This window comes from Entelurus aequoreus, linkage group LG14 (assembly GCF_033978785.1).
Source record: "Entelurus aequoreus isolate RoL-2023_Sb linkage group LG14, RoL_Eaeq_v1.1, whole genome shotgun sequence".
Classification (NCBI taxonomy): Eukaryota; Metazoa; Chordata; class Actinopteri; order Syngnathiformes; family Syngnathidae; genus Entelurus; species Entelurus aequoreus.
In genome coordinates this window covers 58,875,949-58,893,010 of record NC_084744.1, presented here as the reverse complement: position 1 = coordinate 58,893,010, position 17,062 = coordinate 58,875,949, and the positions used below count along the sequence as shown (strand labels likewise).

At 40.0% G+C, this 17,062-nt stretch overlaps 2 protein-coding genes across 2 annotated transcripts in view; both read left to right on the top strand.

The window, feature by feature from the left end:
- Nucleotides 1–3,598: 3,598 nt before the first annotated feature.
- On the top strand, nt 3,599–9,619 carry LOC133665471 (zona pellucida sperm-binding protein 3-like). The gene is made up of 10 exons (XM_062070774.1): nt 3,599–3,754; nt 3,818–3,984; nt 4,041–4,138; nt 4,201–4,289; nt 6,265–6,445; nt 6,505–6,610; nt 6,671–6,756; nt 9,290–9,381; nt 9,447–9,499; nt 9,563–9,619. The coding sequence occupies exons 1-10, from the start codon at nt 3,685–3,687 to the stop codon at nt 9,566–9,568; spliced, it is 948 nt and encodes a 315-aa protein (XP_061926758.1). The 5' UTR covers nt 3,599–3,684; the 3' UTR covers nt 9,569–9,619.
- Nucleotides 9,620–13,399: 3,780 nt separating this feature from the next.
- Nucleotides 13,400–17,062, top strand: part of LOC133664306 (uncharacterized) — a 59,108-nt gene continuing 55,445 nt past the window's right edge. Inside the window, exons 1-4 of the mRNA XM_062068814.1 lie at nt 13,400–13,555; nt 13,616–13,782; nt 13,839–13,936; nt 13,999–14,088. Coding sequence (XP_061924798.1) covers nt 13,486–13,555; nt 13,616–13,782; nt 13,839–13,936; nt 13,999–14,088 — 425 coding nt within the window. The 5' untranslated portion in view covers nt 13,400–13,485. The remainder of the gene's footprint in view (nt 13,556–13,615; nt 13,783–13,838; nt 13,937–13,998; nt 14,089–17,062) is intronic.

Below are 17,062 nucleotides of genomic sequence, written 5' to 3'. Positions count from 1 at the left end.
ACACTAATGCAATCCCAACATTTAAATTTACTAAGCAGTTGACCTACATGTACTAATTTATTAAATAGTATTGGGACAAATCAAAACTTTTTGGTCAAACCAGGTGAAATGGAAATGTTTAAATGCTATTTCTAAGCAGTTATTGATCCAAAAATAGGTTAATTAAATTTTTAAATCTGAATTGGATGAATTTATTTTTTTTGCATTGCCCCCAGTTTTTTTTATTTTTTTAAACAAATTTCTTTGCAAAATAAGTATGAAAAGCACAACAGTTTATGAAACAAAGACTCACCTTTGGTGATATTAACTAAAAAATAATCCCACTTTTTTTATTTTAGTTTAGCTCCATAATGGTGACCAAGTGTCAAACACTCACGATGAGAGTCTTGAAACTCTCCATTTGATTCCAGTTCTCAGGATGGAGATTTTAATCAGAATTGATACTGGATTCAGATTCTTGTAATATGTAAATGTTTTTTAATCTCAACAAAATAACACACAATACCATAATCCAATTACAAAACCAAACCTGGCCCAGCAACATTCAGAATAGCAATTGAGAGCACTCAAAGTCCTAAAGTAGTCAAAAATGAATGGTATTAATACCAACATAGTTTAAATGAGGGATTTCTAATCACTGCTATCACAGCCATTTATAAAAAATATATTTAAAAACTAAATCGTCACACTGGCTTACACTTGCATAGACACATTGTGTCCAATATTTCCACAAATCTAAGTCATATTTTAATAGTTAAAGGCCTACTGAAATGAGATTTTTTTTATTCAAAGGGGAATAGCAGATCCATTCTGTCATACTTGATCATTTTGCGATATTGCCATATTTTTGCTGAAAGGATTTAGTAGAGAACGATAAAGTTCGCAACTTTTGGTCTCTGATAAAAAAAAAAAGCCTTGCCCCTATCGGAAGTAGCGTGACGTAGTCAGTTGATCGCCTCATATTTTCCTATTTTCAACGCAGCTAGAGCGATTCGGACCGAGAAAGCGACGATTACCCCATTAATTTGAGCGGGGATGAAAGATTTGTGGATGAGGAACGTTAGAGTGACGGACTAGAATGCAGTGCAAGACGTATCTTTTTTCGCTCTGACCGTAACTTAGGTACAAGCTGGCTCATTGGATTCCACACTCCTTTTTCTATTGTGGATCACGGATTTGTATTTTAAACCACCTCGGATACTATATCTTCTTGAAAATGAGAGTCGAGAACGCAAAATGGACATTCACAGTGACTTTTATCTCCACGACAATTCATCGGCGAAGCTCTTTCTGAGCTAACGTGATAGCATCTGGCTCAAATGCAGATAGAAACAAAATAAATAAACCCCTGACTGGAAGGATAGACAGAAGATCAACAATACTGTTAAACCATGGACATGTAACTACACGGTTAATAATTCTCAGCCTGGCAAAGCTTAACAATGCTGTTGCTAACGACGCCATTGAAGCTAACTTGGCAACCGGACCTCACAGAGCTATGATAAAAACATTAGCGCTCCACCTACGCCAGCCAGCCCTCATCTGCTCATCAACACCCGTCCTCACCTGCGTTCCAGCGATCGACGGCGCGACGAAGGACTTCACCCGATCACAGAAGCGGTTGGCGGCTAGCGTCGGCTAGCGCGTCTGCTATCCACCTCAAAGTCTTCCTGTTTGTGTTGCTGCAGCCAGCCGCTAATACACCGATCCCACCTACAACTTTCTTCTTTGCAGTCTCCATTGTTCATTAAACAAATTGCAAAAGATTCACCAACACAGATGTCCAGAATACTGTGGAATTTTGCGATGAAAACAGAGCTTTTTGTATTGACCTCAATAGGGTACCGATACTTCTGTTTCACTGGCTACGTCACGCGTATACGTCATCATCCAAAGGCGTTTTCAACCGGAAGTTTAGCGGGAAATTTAAAATGTCACTTTATAAGTTAACCCGGCCGTATTGGCATGTGTTGCAATGTTAAGATTTCATCATTGATATATAAACTATCAGACTGCGTGGTCGGTAGTAGTGGCTTTCAGTAGGCCTTTAAAACATGTAAATAATGGATCCCATAATCCGATATAACTCTATCTAAACTACATGCCTTTTTTTTACTGATATCTCCAGAGCTTGTAGAACCTTTTGAAAAAGGGTTAAGGGTTACACAAACTACTCTACGCACAAATGTCTTGAACACTTTGAATCGATTCAGAATCATGAATCCATTAGTTTACTGACTTCTAGTGTGAGCTGAAAGAAACACTTCCTGATAAACCATTGAGCACTTCAGTCAAACACTGTATATGTATGTGTATATATGTATGTATAAATGTGTGTGTGTGTATATATATATATATACACACGTGTATGTGTGTGTGGGAAAATTATCCTCAAAATACAATCATTTGAAGCTTCTAGTACAGGGGTGTCCAAAGTGTGGCCCGCAGCCTATTTTTTTAATGGCCTAAAAACCCTATTAAATTTAATTAATTTAATTTTAATTACATTTTAATTTTAATTTTAATTTTAATTTTAATTTTAATTTTAATTTTAATTTAATTTTAATTTTAATTTTGATTTAATTAAATTAAATTAAATTAAATTAAATTAAATTAAATTAAATTAAATTAAATTAAATTAAATTAAATTAAATTTAAATTTAAATTTAAATTTAAATTTAAATTTAAATTTAAATTTAAATTTAATTTTAATTTTAATTTTAATTTTAAATTTAAAATTTTTTTTTACAATTACATGTTAAAGCTTTCTCGTCCCGAACGGCCGGATGTGGTTGCAAAATAATTGCGTCCTCGGCCGCGATTGGTTTAAAAGTTGCACAGTCCATCGTTACAAGGAATTGCTTGTCAATGAAATAAAATAAATGAATAAATAAATAAAAATATCCATCCATCCATCCATTTTCTACCGCTTGTTCCCTTTGGGGTCGCGGGGGGCGCTGGAGCCTATCTCAGCTACAATCGGGCGGAAGGCAGGGTACACCCTGGACAAGTCGCCACCTCATCGCAGGGCCAACACAGATAGACAGACAACATTCACACTCACATTCACACACTAGGGACCATTTAGTGTTGCCAATCAACTTATCCCCAGGTGCATGTCTTTGGAGGTGGGAGGAAGCCGGAGTACCCGGAGGGAACCCACGCAGTCACGGGGAGAACATGCAAACTCCACACAGAACCCACACAGAACCCACGCAGAACCCACACAGAACCCACGCAGTCACAGGGAGAACATGCAAACTCCACACAGAACCCACACAGAACCCACACAGAACCCACACAGAACCCACGCAGTCACGGGGAGAACATGCAAACTCCACACAGAAAGATCCCGAGCCTGGGATTGAACCCAAGACTACTCAGGACCTTCGTATTGTGAGGCAGACGCACTAACCCCTCTTCCACCGTGCTGCCCTAAAATAAAAATAAGTCTTATTATACAAAAAACAAATTGACGTTTGATGCATCAATGTGACACAATGTCGTTCCAAATTTAAATAAAAACAATCTAAAACAATAAAAAAATGCTGACAAAGTTGCGATCAGAGAGAAAGAGAAGGTTAACGAGGCGCACCTGAGCAGCCATCAGGTGAGAACAATCACCCTGATTGGCCGCTGGGCGTATAAAAGCAGCGTCAGTGCGACTCTCCCACATGTTCAGTCATGATGGCTTCTCTCTGGTGCCGTGCTCTGCTCTTCAGCCTCCTCCTCGCCGCTTCCTCCGTGCACGCTGGTAAGTCAACACCATCATCCCCCCCCCCCCCCTCGCTGTTTAACGCTGGCGTCTCCTCCCCAGACATGAAGTTGGACTGCAAGCCCGGCATGGTGTCGCTGGTGTGGACGGAAGGCAGGTCCCGCGTCGACACCTCCAAGTTCCGCCTGGGCAACTGCCCCCCCACCGCCACCTCGGCCCGGGAGGCCACCTTCACCGTGGAGCTCCACGACTGCAACTTCATGGCCATGGTAAGCCAGCCTGACGCCCGCCATCTCGAGGGCGCCGGTAACGTCTGTGTTCGCAGGTCACCGGGAGCCAGCTGGTGTACTCCAACGCCTTGACTTACCTGAGCGACTCCAAGAGCCACACCTTCATCCAGCCCGTGGTTTGCGTCTTCGAGAGGTAGGTATCGGCGTCACAGGTGAGTTCCTGCGGGATGTATTGACTTCTGTTTGCCTGTCTAGACCCAAGGAGTATCACCCCATCCTCTACGACCCCATCTTTGCGTCCTCGGGCAGTTCCAACCTGGTGTTCCACATGGCGCTCATGAACGGTGGGTCTTAATCACTCTTTAATTTGGATTCATCTCTAGTGATATCTACAAAAACAAGTATCAACTGGTATCACTTTTGAAAAGTCTGATACAAGAGTCCCTCAGTCTTAACTTCCAGTTAGCGTCTAAATGTTTTCCACCACTTGTGGCAGTAATGACAATATAAAACAGGGATAATTGTAATACACTTTTCCACCACTTGTGGCAGTAATGACAATATAAAACACACTTCCACCACTTGTGGCAGTCATGACAATATAAAACACACTTTTTCACCACTTGTGGCAGTAGGACCTCAAATAGGGGTAGTTGTAATACACTTTTCCACCACTTGTGGCAGTAATGACAATATCAAACAGGAGTTGTTGTAATACATTTTTCCACCACTTGTGGCAGTAATGACAATATAAAACAGGGATAGTTGTAATACACTTTTCCACCACTTGTGGCCGTAATGACATAAAACAGGGGCAGTTGTAATACACTTTTCCACCACTTGTGACAGTATTGACAATATAAAACAGGGGTAGTTGTAGTACACTTTTCCACCACTTGTTGCAGTAATGACAATATAAAACACACTTTTTCACCACTTGTGGCAGTAATGACCTCAAATAGGGGTAGTTGTAATACACTTTTCCACCACTTGTGGCAGTAATGACAATATCAAACAGGGGTAGTTGTAATACATTTTTCCACCACTTGTGGCAGTAATGACAATATAAAACACACTTTTCCACCACTTGTGGCGGTAATGACAATATAAAACAGGGGTAGTTGTAATACAATTTTCCACCACTTGTGGCAGTATTGACAATCTAAAACAGGGGTAGTTGTAATACACTTTTCCACCACTTGTGGCAGTAATGACAATATAAAACACACTTTTCCACCATTTGTAGCAGTAATGACAATATAAAACACTTTTTCACCACTTGTGGCAGTAATGACCCAGCCGAGTCATACCAAAGACTATAAAAATGGGACCCATAACCTCCCTGCTTGGCACTCAGCAACAAAGGGTTGGAGTTGGGGGTTAAATCACCAAAATGATTCCCGGGCGTGGCGCCGCTGCTGCCCACTGCTCCCCAAGGGGATGGGTCAAATGCAGAGGACACATTTCACCACATCTAGTGTGTGTGACAATCATTGGTACTTTAATCTTAATCTTAAAAATAGGGGTAGTTGTAATACACTTTTCCACCACTTGTGGCGGTAGTGACAATATAAAACAGGGGGCAGTTGTAATACACTTTTCAACCACTTGTGGCAGTAATGACATCAAATAGGGGTAGTTGTAATACACTTTTCCACCACTTGTGGCAGTAATGACAATATAAAACACACTTTTCCACCACTTGTGGCAGTAATGACAATATAAAACGGGGGCAGTTGTGATACACTTTTCCACCACTTGTGGCAGTATTGACATATCAAAGTCTGGCGCTTAAGTCATCTAAGCGCAAAAAATATGACTAAAGTGGTGAATCTGTGTTTCATAAAATCAAACTATTTACAGTTTAAGAAATATATCCAGTATTAGTATAATCTTAGTGTTTATATAATCAGCCCGACCTAAGCCTTGATAGAGTAACACATTATTTCACATCTGACAATTTATCCAGGTAAGTAAAGTACCACTGATAGTCCCACACTAGGTGTGGCGAAATTACCCTCCATTTGTTCCACCCCCTGGGGAGCAGTGAGCAGCAGCGGTGGCCACGCACAGGGAATCATTTTGGTGATTTAACCCCAATTCCAAGCTAAACTAAGTTAGAATCGAATATGATTTTAAAATGGGGGTTCCCTCTGTAATGGCAAAGTTGAGCCTCAAGGTTAAGAACCCCTGTCCTGAAGTAAAGTCAGGTTTATCTTGTAAGAGTAGGACATCACTGACCAAATGTGAATCAGCAGTTTTTGGGATTAATCACAAGAGTTGACTCTTAACATTGCAACCTTTTTTGTACTTTTTCAGAGGACTTCTCAGGCCCGGCTGAATCCAATCTCTTCGCCCTGGGCTCCTTCATCCCCATCATGGCTCGCGTGGATCAGATTACCCATCAGCCATTGCTGCTCCTGATGGAGGAATGTGTGGCCACCACCACACCCCAGCTGAAGGCCGACAGCCCTTCCTACCACATCATCGACAATAAGGGGTATGGCTCTGTAATGGTGGTCTGGAAGAAACGGTCTAAAGTCTAGTCCTGCCCCAAAGGTGCCTGTCGGACAGCAAGAGGTCTCGGTCCAGGTTCCAGCCCAGAGAGGTGCCATCAGAAATGCTGCTGTCCCTCCAAGCGTTTAGGTTCGCTCTCGGAGAAGAGGTAAGTCGATGCTGACGTCACCCTCTGGTGGATAAAATACTAATCATTTATTTACAACAGGTGTTCATCCACTGCAAACTTGTGGCCTGGGATCCTGAAGGTCTCGACACTACCAAGAAGGCGTGCAACTTCGTGCATGGTCATGGGTAAGTAACGTATTTCCACTAGGGATGGGTGGAAAATCTGTACTTTTTTGGCACCGACAAACTGTGCTCCGACCAGGCACTGATTAGCACTCCAGCAGCACTAAGAGCAAACTTGTGTAAACTACCTCGATGTAGTGTTATTGTCACAACTAGCTGCTAAGCATAAGTTTATACCTAGAATTGTTTTCAATAATAAACTTTTCCTAGCATTACAAAATATGTACTTGTCATATGTAGTGTTTACACCTATTTGAGTCTTCATTCAAACATTCCCACTACAAAATAAAAGTACTATAATTCCTGCTATCGACCAACACTCAATTCTCCAGTATCGAAGCTGTGGGTCTTACTCTGTAATACACTTTTCCACCACTTGTGGCAGTAATGATAATATAAAGTCAGTTAAGCGCAAAAAATTATGACTAATGTGGTGAAGCTGTATTTTCATAAAATCAAACTTTTGACAGTTTGAGTAATGTCTTAGTATTTAAGTAATCAGTCAAATATTTATCAAGGCTTAGGTCAGGCTAACTAGATTTCATTCATTTTTACCAGGTTTATCCTGGTAAACTAAGTTAGAATTGAACAGGATTAAAAATCAGGAGTAAGATGACTTATTCAGTGTGGGGCCCCTGTCCTAAAGTAAAGCAGTGTTGTGCCAGAGGGCTGGCAAAAACTGTTGAAGCTGTGGTCCATACTCGGTTGTAATACCCTTTTCCACCACTTGTGGCAGTAATGACAATATAAAACACACTTTTCCACCACTTGTTGCAGTGATGACAATATCAAACAGGGGTAGTTGTAATACACTTTTCCACCACTTGTGACAGTAATGACAATATAAAATAGGGGTAGTTGTAATACACTTTTCCACCACTTGTGGCAGTAATGACAATATAAGACACACTTTTCCACCACTTGTTGCAGTGATGACAATATCAAACAGGGGTAGTTGTAATACACTTTTCCACCACTTGTGGCAGTAATGACAATATAAAATAGGGGTAGTTGTAATACACTTTTCCACCACTTGTGGCAGTAATGACAATATAAGACACACTTTTCCACCACTTGTTGCAGTGATGACAATATCAAACAGGGGTAGTTGTAATACACTTTTCCACCACTTGTGGCGGTAATGACAATATAAAACACACTTTTCCACCACTTGTGGCGGTAATGACAATATAAAACACACTTTTCCACCACTTGTGGCAGTAATGACAATATAAAACAGGGGTAGTTGTAATACACTTTTCCACCACTTGTGGCAGTAATGACAATATAAAACACACTTTTCCACCACTTGTTGCAGTGATGACAATATCAAACAGGGGTAGTTGTAATACATTTTTCCACCACTTGTGGCGGTAATGACAATATAAAACACACTTTTCCACCACTTGTGGCAGTGATGACAATATAAAACAGGGGTAGTTGTAATACACTTTTCCACCACTTGTGGCAGTAATGACAATATAAAACAGGGGTAGTTGTAATACACTTTTCCACCACTTGTGGCGGTAATGACAATATAAAACACACTTTTCCACCACTTGTGGCAGTAATGACAATATAAAACAGGGGCAGTTGTAATACACTTTTCCACCACTTGTGGCGGTAATGACAATATAAAACACACTTTTCCACCACTTGTGGCAGTAATGACAATATAAAACAGGGGTAGTTGTAATACACTTTTCCACCACTTGTGGTGGTAATGACAATATAAAACAGGGGCAGTTGTAATACACTTTTCCACCACTTGTGGCAGTAATAACAATATAAAACAGGGGCAGTTGTAATACACTTTTCCACCACTTGTGGCAGTAATGACGATATAAAACAAGTCTGCAGCTTAAGTAAGACTTTTAAGTGCAAAATTTATGACTAATGTGGTGAAGTTTTCCTTTTATTTAATCAGAAAATCTAACTTTAAGAAAAATATATCAACTCAGTTTGAGTAATATTGTGGGCAATTTTTAGCACCCACAAAAAGTTGAATTGGAAAGAATAGCTGCTTTTAATAAAATAAACTTATGCTAAAAATGTGAAAGAATGGTACAATATCAAGTGATTTACATGGCAAAATGCCCCAATTCATTGAAACTTCAGTTGCATGTTACATTTGTAGTACTTGCAGTATTAACACTTTGTAGGGCGCAGCAAAAATGCACTACTGTCTTGAACTTGCGAGTGATCTAATAAAATGTTTTAAAATATAGCCAAAAAATGAGATTTTATTACCAAATACATGAAAGTTTTCTAACTTTGCCTCACACTACAAACTTTTAAAGGGACTCTAAATCACTTCAACATTCGGTCAGATGCAGATGCCGGCTTTCGCCACTCAATTTTTCTTGCGTGTAACTGGAAGGGTTTGGTAGACCTTCTGGAATGTAGCTAAAATGGCAGCATGTGTAGCTGTATGGACACACTTGTGCACTCTAAAGTCTGGAGTCTGCACTAAAAATAACTTGAAAGTGTAAAGTAATTTTAATAACATAAAAAAAAAACAATCCAATGTGTCCAGGTGGCAGCTGCTGGACAACCCTGCCTTCAGCAACCTGTGTGACTGCTGTGAGTCCAGCTGCAAGACCAGGTGGACCAGGAGTACACTATCAGGTACTGACACAAAGTCCTCTTTCCCCTCCTGCACTTGTACTAATCAAAGTACTTTCTGCTTGCAGGGAAGCGTGGCATTACCCAGAATGCAGTTCTGGGGCCCCTCACTATCACGGAGGTAAGCGACAACTTGATAAATGGATTGAAGTCCTCTTTTTTAATCACTTTCTTCCCCTTACAGGAATAGATGGACTGGAAATGAACTAATTGTATATCCAATAAACAGCTGGAGGAACTACTTCTGACTAAATGTTTTCTTCATGTTAAAGAAACAATGCTTGTGTACTATTGTGCAGTAACAGTTCTTGCAAGTACTCAAACTTGGTGTCTGGCTACAATTATTGTAAAGTACTTCAAGTCTAGTGATGGGTAAATGATGCCTCAGTGAGTGTATGGCACACTCACCTGCTGTATTGACACTATTTTATAATCTACCACACATGGATTTACTTAGTCACATTTGACCTGCAAATTAAGGTGGGAATATTTGGGCACCTGATTCAGATTCTTGTACAGTTTGGTTCTGAATTTTGGTAAACCCGTGGCAACTGATGTATGCCCAGGCCTAAAAACTTAGTTTAAATTCTATTTCAAAAAAACACTAATGCAATCCCAATATTTAAATTTACTAAGCAGTTGACCTACATGTACTAATTTATTAAATAGTATTGGGACAAATCAAAACTTTTTGGTCAAACCAGGTGAAATGGAAATGTTTAAATGCTATTTCTAAGCAGTTATTGATCCAAAAATAGGTTAATTAAATTTTTAAATCTGAATTGGATGAATTTATTTTTTTTGCATTGCCCCCATTTTTTTTTTTTTAAACATTTCTTTGCAAAATAAGTATGAAAAGCACAACTGTTTGTGAAACAAAGACTCACCTTTGGTGATATTAACTAAAAAATAATCCCACTTTTTTTTTTTTTAGTTTAGCTCCATAATGGTGACCAAATGTCAAACACTCGCGATGAGTCTTGAAACTCTCCATTCGATTCCAGTTCTCGGGATGGAGATTTTAATCAGAATTGATACTGGATTCAGATTCTTGTAATATGTAAATGTTTTTTAATCTCAACAAAATAACACACAATACCATAATCCAATTACAAAACCAAACCTGGCCCAGCAACATTCAGAATAGCAATTGAGAGCACTCAAAAGTCCTAAAGTAGTCAAAAATGAATGGTATTAATACCAACATAGTTTAAATGAGAGATTTCTAATCACTGCTATCACAGCCATTTATAAAAAATATATTTAAAAACTAAATCGTTACACTGGCTTACACTTGCATAGACACATTGTGTCCAATATTTTCCACAAAGCTAAGTCATATTTTAATAGTTAAAGGCCTACTGAAATGAGATTTTTTTTATTCAAACGGGAATAGCAGATCCATTCTGTGTCATACTTGATCATTTTGCGATATTGCCATATTTTTGCTGAAAGGATTTAGTAGAGAACGATAAAGTTCGCAACTTTTGGTCTCTGATTAAAAAAAAAAAGCCTTGCCCCTACCGGAAGTAGCGTGACAGTCAGTTTGCCTCATATTTTCCTATTTTCAACGCAGCTAGAGCGATTCGGACCGAGAAAGCGACGATTACCCCATTAATTTGAGCGAGGATGAAAGATTTGTGGATGAGGAACGTTAGAGTGACGGACTAGAATGCAGTGCAAGGCGTATCTTTTTTCGCTCTGACCGTAACTTAGGTACAAGCTGGCTCATTGGATTCCACACTCCTTTTTCTATTGTGGATCACGGATTTGTATTTTAAACCACCTCGGATACTATATCTTCTTGAAAATGAGAGTCGAGAACGCAAAATGGACATTCACAGTGACTTATCTCCACGACAATTAATCGGCGAAGCTCTTTCTGAGCTAATGTGATAGCATCTGGCTCAAATGCAGATAGAAACAAAATAAATAAATCCTTGACTGGAAGGATAGACAGAAGATCAACAATACTATTAAACCATGGACATGTAACTACACGGTTAATAATTCTCAGCCTGGCAAAGCTTAACAATGCTGTTGCTAACGACGCTATTGAAGCTAACTTAGCAACCGGACCTCACAGAGCTATGATAAAAACATTAGCGCTCCACCTACGCCAGCCAGCCCTCATCTGCTCAACACCCGTCCTCGCCTGCGTTCCAGCGATCGATGGCGCGACGAAGAACTTCACCCAATCACAGAAGCGGTTGGCGGCTAGCGTCGGCTAGCGCGTCTGCTATCCACCTCAAAGTCTTCCTGTTTGTGTTGCTGCAGCCAGCCGCTAATACACCGATCCCACCTACAACTTTCTTCTTTGCAGTCTCCATTGTTCATTAAACAAATTGCAAAAGATTCACCAACACAGATGTCCAGAATACTGTGGAATTTTGCGATGAAAACAGCTTTTAGTATTGACCTCAATAGGGTACCGATACTTCTGTTTCACTGGCTACGTCACGCGCATACGTCATCATCCAAAGGCGTTTTCAACCGGAAGTTTAGCGGGAAATTTAAAATGTCACTATAAGTTAACCCGGCCGTATTGGCATGTGTTGCAATGTTAATATTTCATCATTGATATATAAACTATCAGACTGCGTGGTCGCTAGTAGTGGCTTTCAGTAGGCCTTTAAAACATGTAAATAATGGATCCCATAATCCGATATAACTCTATCTAAACTACATGCCTTTTTTTTACTGATATCTCCAGAGCTTGTAGAACCTTTTGAAAAATGGTTAAGGGTTACACAAACTACTCTACGCACAAATGTCAAATGTCTTGAACACTTTGAATCGATTCGGAATCATGAATCCATTAGTTTACTGACTTCTAGTGTGAGCTGAAAAACAGTTTCTGATAAACCATTGAGCACTTCAGTCAAACACTGTATATGTATGTGTATATATATGTATAAATATGTGTGTGTGTGTATATATATACACACACGTGTATGTGTGTGTGGGAAAATTATCCTCAAAATACAATCATTTGAAGCTTCTAGTACAGGGGTGTCCAAAGTGTGGCCCGCAGCCTATTTTTTTAATGGCCTAAAAACCCTATTAAATTTCATTAATTTAATTTTAATTAAATTTAAATTTAAATTTAAATTTAAATTTAAATTTAAATTTAAATTTAAATTTTAATTTTAATTTTAATTTTAATTTAGATTTTGATTTTGATTTTGATTTTGATTTTAATTTAATTTAATTTAATTTAATTTAATTTAATTTAATTTAAATTTAAATTTAAATTTAAATTTAAATTTAAATTTAATTTAAATTTAAATTTTAATTTTAATTTTAAATTTAAAATTTTTTTTTACAATTACATGTTAAAGCTTTCTCGTCCCGAACGGCCGGATGTGGTTGCAAATAATTGCGTCCTCGGCCGCGATTGGTTTAAAAGTTGCACAGTCCATCGTTACAAGGAATTGCTTGTCAATGAAATAAAATAAATGAATGAATAAATAAAAATATCCATCCATCCATCCATTTTCTACCGCTTGTTCCCTTTGGGGTCGCGGGGGGCGCTGGAGCCTATCTCAGCTACAATCGGGCGGAAGGCAGGGTACACCCTGGACAAGTCGCCACCTCATCGCAGGGCCAACACAGATAGACAGACAACATTCACACTCACATTCACACACTAGGGACCATTTAGTGTTGCCAATCAACTTATCCCCAGGTGCATGTCTTTGGAGGTGGGAGGAAGCCGGAGTACCCGGAGGGAACCCACGCAGTCACGGGGAGAACATGCAAACTCCACACAGAAAGATCCCGAGCCTGGGATTGAACCCAAGACTACTCAGGACCTTCGTATTGTGAGGCAGACGCACTAACCCCTCTTCCACCGTGCTGCCCTAAAATAAAAATAAGTCTTATTATACAAAAATAATGCATTGATGCATCAATGTGACACAATGTCGTTCCAAATTTAAATAAAAACAATTTAAAACAATAAAAAAATGCTGACAAAGTTGCGATCAGAGAGAAAGAGAAGGTTAACGAGGCGCACCTGAGCACCCATCAGGTGAGAACAATCACCCTGATTGGCCGCTGGGCGTATAAAAGCAGCGTCAGTGCGACTCTCCCACATGTTCAGTCATGATGGCTTCTCTCTGGTGCCGTGCTCTGCTCTTCAGCCTCCTCCTCGCCGCTTCCTCCGTGCACGCTGGTAAGTCAACACCATCATCCCCCCCCCCCTTGCAGTTTAACGCTGGCGTCTCCTCCCCAGACATGAAGTTGGACTGCAAGCCCGGCATGGTGTCGCTGGTGTGGACGGAAGGCAGGTCCCGCGTCGACACCTCCAAGTTCCGCCTGGGCAACTGCCCCCCCACCGCCACCTCGGCCCGGGAGGCCACCTTCACCGTGGAGCTCCACGACTGCAACTTCATGGCCATGGTAAGCCAGCCTGACGCCCGCCATCTCGAGGGCGCCGGTAACGTCTGTGTTCGCAGGTCACCGGGAGCCAGCTGGTGTACTCCAACGCCTTGACTTACCTGAGCGACTCCAAGAGCCACACCTTCATCCAGCCCGTGGTTTGTGTCTTCGAGAGGTAGGTATCGGCGTCACAGGTGAGTTCCTGCGGGATGTATTGACTTCTGTTTGCCTGTCTAGACCCAAGGAGTATCACCCCATCCTCTACGACCCCATCTTTGCGTCCTCGGGCAGTTCCAACCTGGTGTTCCACATGGCGCTCATTGAACGGTGGGTCTTAATCACTCTTTAATTTGGATTCATCTCTAGTGATATCTACAAAAACAAGTATCAACTGGTATCACTTTTGAAAAGTCTGATACAAGAGTCCCTCAGTCTTAACTTCCAGTTAGCGTCAATGTTTTCCACCACTTGTGGCGGTAATGACAATATAAAACAGGGATAATTGTAATACACTTTTCCACCACTTGTGGCAGTAATGACAATATAAAACACACTTTTCCACCATTTGTGGCAGTCATGACAATATAAAACACACTTTTCCACCACTTGTGGCGGTAATGACAATATAAAACAGGGGTAGTTGTAATACACTTTTCCACCACTTGTGGCTGTAATGACATAAAACAGGGGCAGTTGTAATACACTTTTCCACCACTTGTGGCAGTATTGACAATATAAAACAGGGATAATTGTAATACACTTTTCCACCACTTGTGGCAGTAATGACAATATAAAACACACTTTTCCACCATTTGTGGCAGTCATGACAATATAAAACAGGGATAATTGTAATACACTTTTCCACCACTTGTGGCAGTAATGACAATATAAAACACACTTTTTCACCACTTGTGGCAGTAAGGACCTCAAATAGGGGTAGTTGTAATACACTTTTCCACCACTTGTGGCAGTAATGACAATATCAAACAGGGGTTGTTGTAATACATTTTTCCACCACTTGTGGCAGTAATGACAATATAAAACAGGGGTAGTTGTAATACACTTTTCCACCACTTGTGGCCGTAATGACATAAAACAGGGGCAGTTGTAATACACTTTTCCACCACTTGTGACAGTATTGACAATATAAAACAGGGGTAGTTGTAGTACACTTTTCCACCACTTGTTGCAGTAATGACAATATAAAACACACTTTTTCACCACTTGTGGCAGTAATGACCTCAAATAGGGGTAGTTGTAATACACTTTTCCACCACTTGTGGCAGTAATGACAATATCAAACAGGGGTAGTTGTAATACATTTTTCCACCACTTGTGGCAGTAATGACAATATAAAACATACTTTTCCACCACTTGTGGCGGTAATGACAATATAAAACAGGGGTAGTTGTAATACACTTTTCCACCACTTTTGGCAGTAATGACAATATCAAACAGGGGTTGTTGTAATACATTTTTCCACCACTTGTGGCAGTAATGACAATATAAAAACAGGGGTAGTTGTAATACACTTTTCCACCACTTGTGGCCGTAATGACATAAAACAGGGGCAGTTGTAATACACTTTTCCACCACTTGTGACAGTATTGACAATATAAAACAGGGGTAGTTGTAGTACACTTTTCCACCACTTGTTGCAGTAATGACAATATAAAACACACTTTTTCACCACTTGTGGCAGTAATGACCTCAAATAGGGGTAGTTGTAATACACTTTTCCACCACTTGTGGCAGTAATGACAATATCAAACAGGGGTAGTTGTAATACATTTTTCCACCACTTGTGGCAGTAATGACAATATAAAACACACTTTTCCACCACTTGTGGCGGTAATGACAATATAAAACAGGGGTAGTTGTAATACACTTTTCCACCACTTGTGGCAGTATTGACAATCTAAAACAGGGGTAGTTGTAATACACTTTTCCACCACTTGTGGCAGTAATGACAATATAAAACACACTTTTTCACCACTTGTGGCAGTAATGACAATATAAAACATACTTTTCCACCATTTGTGGCAGTAATGACAATATAAAACACACTTTTCCACCATTTGTGGCAGTAATGACAATATAAAACACACTTTTTCACCACTTGTGGCAGTAATGACCCTACCGAGTCATACCAAAGACTATAAAAATGGGACCCATAACCTCTCTGCTTGGCACTTGGCAACAAAGGGTTGGAGTTGGGGGTTAAATCACAAAATGATTCCGGGCGTGGCGCCGCTGCTGCCCACTGCTCCCCAAGGGGATGGGTCAAATGCAGAGGACAAATTTCACCACATCTAGTGTGTGTGTGACAATCATTGGTACTTTAAATCTTAATCTTAAAAATAGGGGTAGTTGTAATACACTTTTCCACCGCTTGTGGCAGTAATGACAATATAAAACACACTTTTCCACCACTTGTGGCGGTAATGACAATATAAAACAGGGGCAGTTGTAATGCACTTTTCCACCACTTGCGGCAGTAATGACAATATAAAACACACTTTTCAACCACTTGTGGCAGTAATGACATCAAATAGGGGTAGTTGTAATACACTTTTCCACCACTTGTGGCAGTAATGACAATATAAAACACACTTTTCCACCACTTGTGGCAGTAATGACAATATAAAACAGGGGCAGTTGTAATACACTTTTCCACCACTTGTGGCAGTAATGACATCAAATAAGGGTAGTTGTAATACACTTTTCCACCACTTGTGGCAGTAATGACAATATGAAACAGGGGCAGTTGTGATACACTTTTCCACCACTTGTGGCAGTATTGACATATCAAAGTCTGGCGCTTAAGTCATCTAAGCGCAAAAAATATGACTAAAGTGGTGAATCTGTGTTTCATAAAATCAAACTATTTACAGTTTAAGAAATATATCCAGTATTAGTATAATCCTAGTGTTTATATAATCAGCCCGACCTAAGCCTTGATAGAGTAACACATTATTTCACATTTGACAAAATGTATCCGGGTAAGTAAAGTACCACTGATAGTCCCACACTAGGTGTGGCGAAATTACCCTCTATTTGTTCCACCCCCTGGGGAGCAGTGAGCAGCAGCGGTGGCCACGCACAGGGAATCATTTTGGTGATTTAACCCCCAATTCCAAGCTAAACTAAGTTAGAATCGAATATGATTTTAAAATGGGGGTTCCCTCTAATGGCAAAGTTGAGCCTCAAGGTTAAGAACCTCTGTCCTGAAGTAAAGTCAGGTTTATCTTGTAAGAGTAGGACATCACTGACCAAATGTGATTAATCAGCAGTTTTTGGG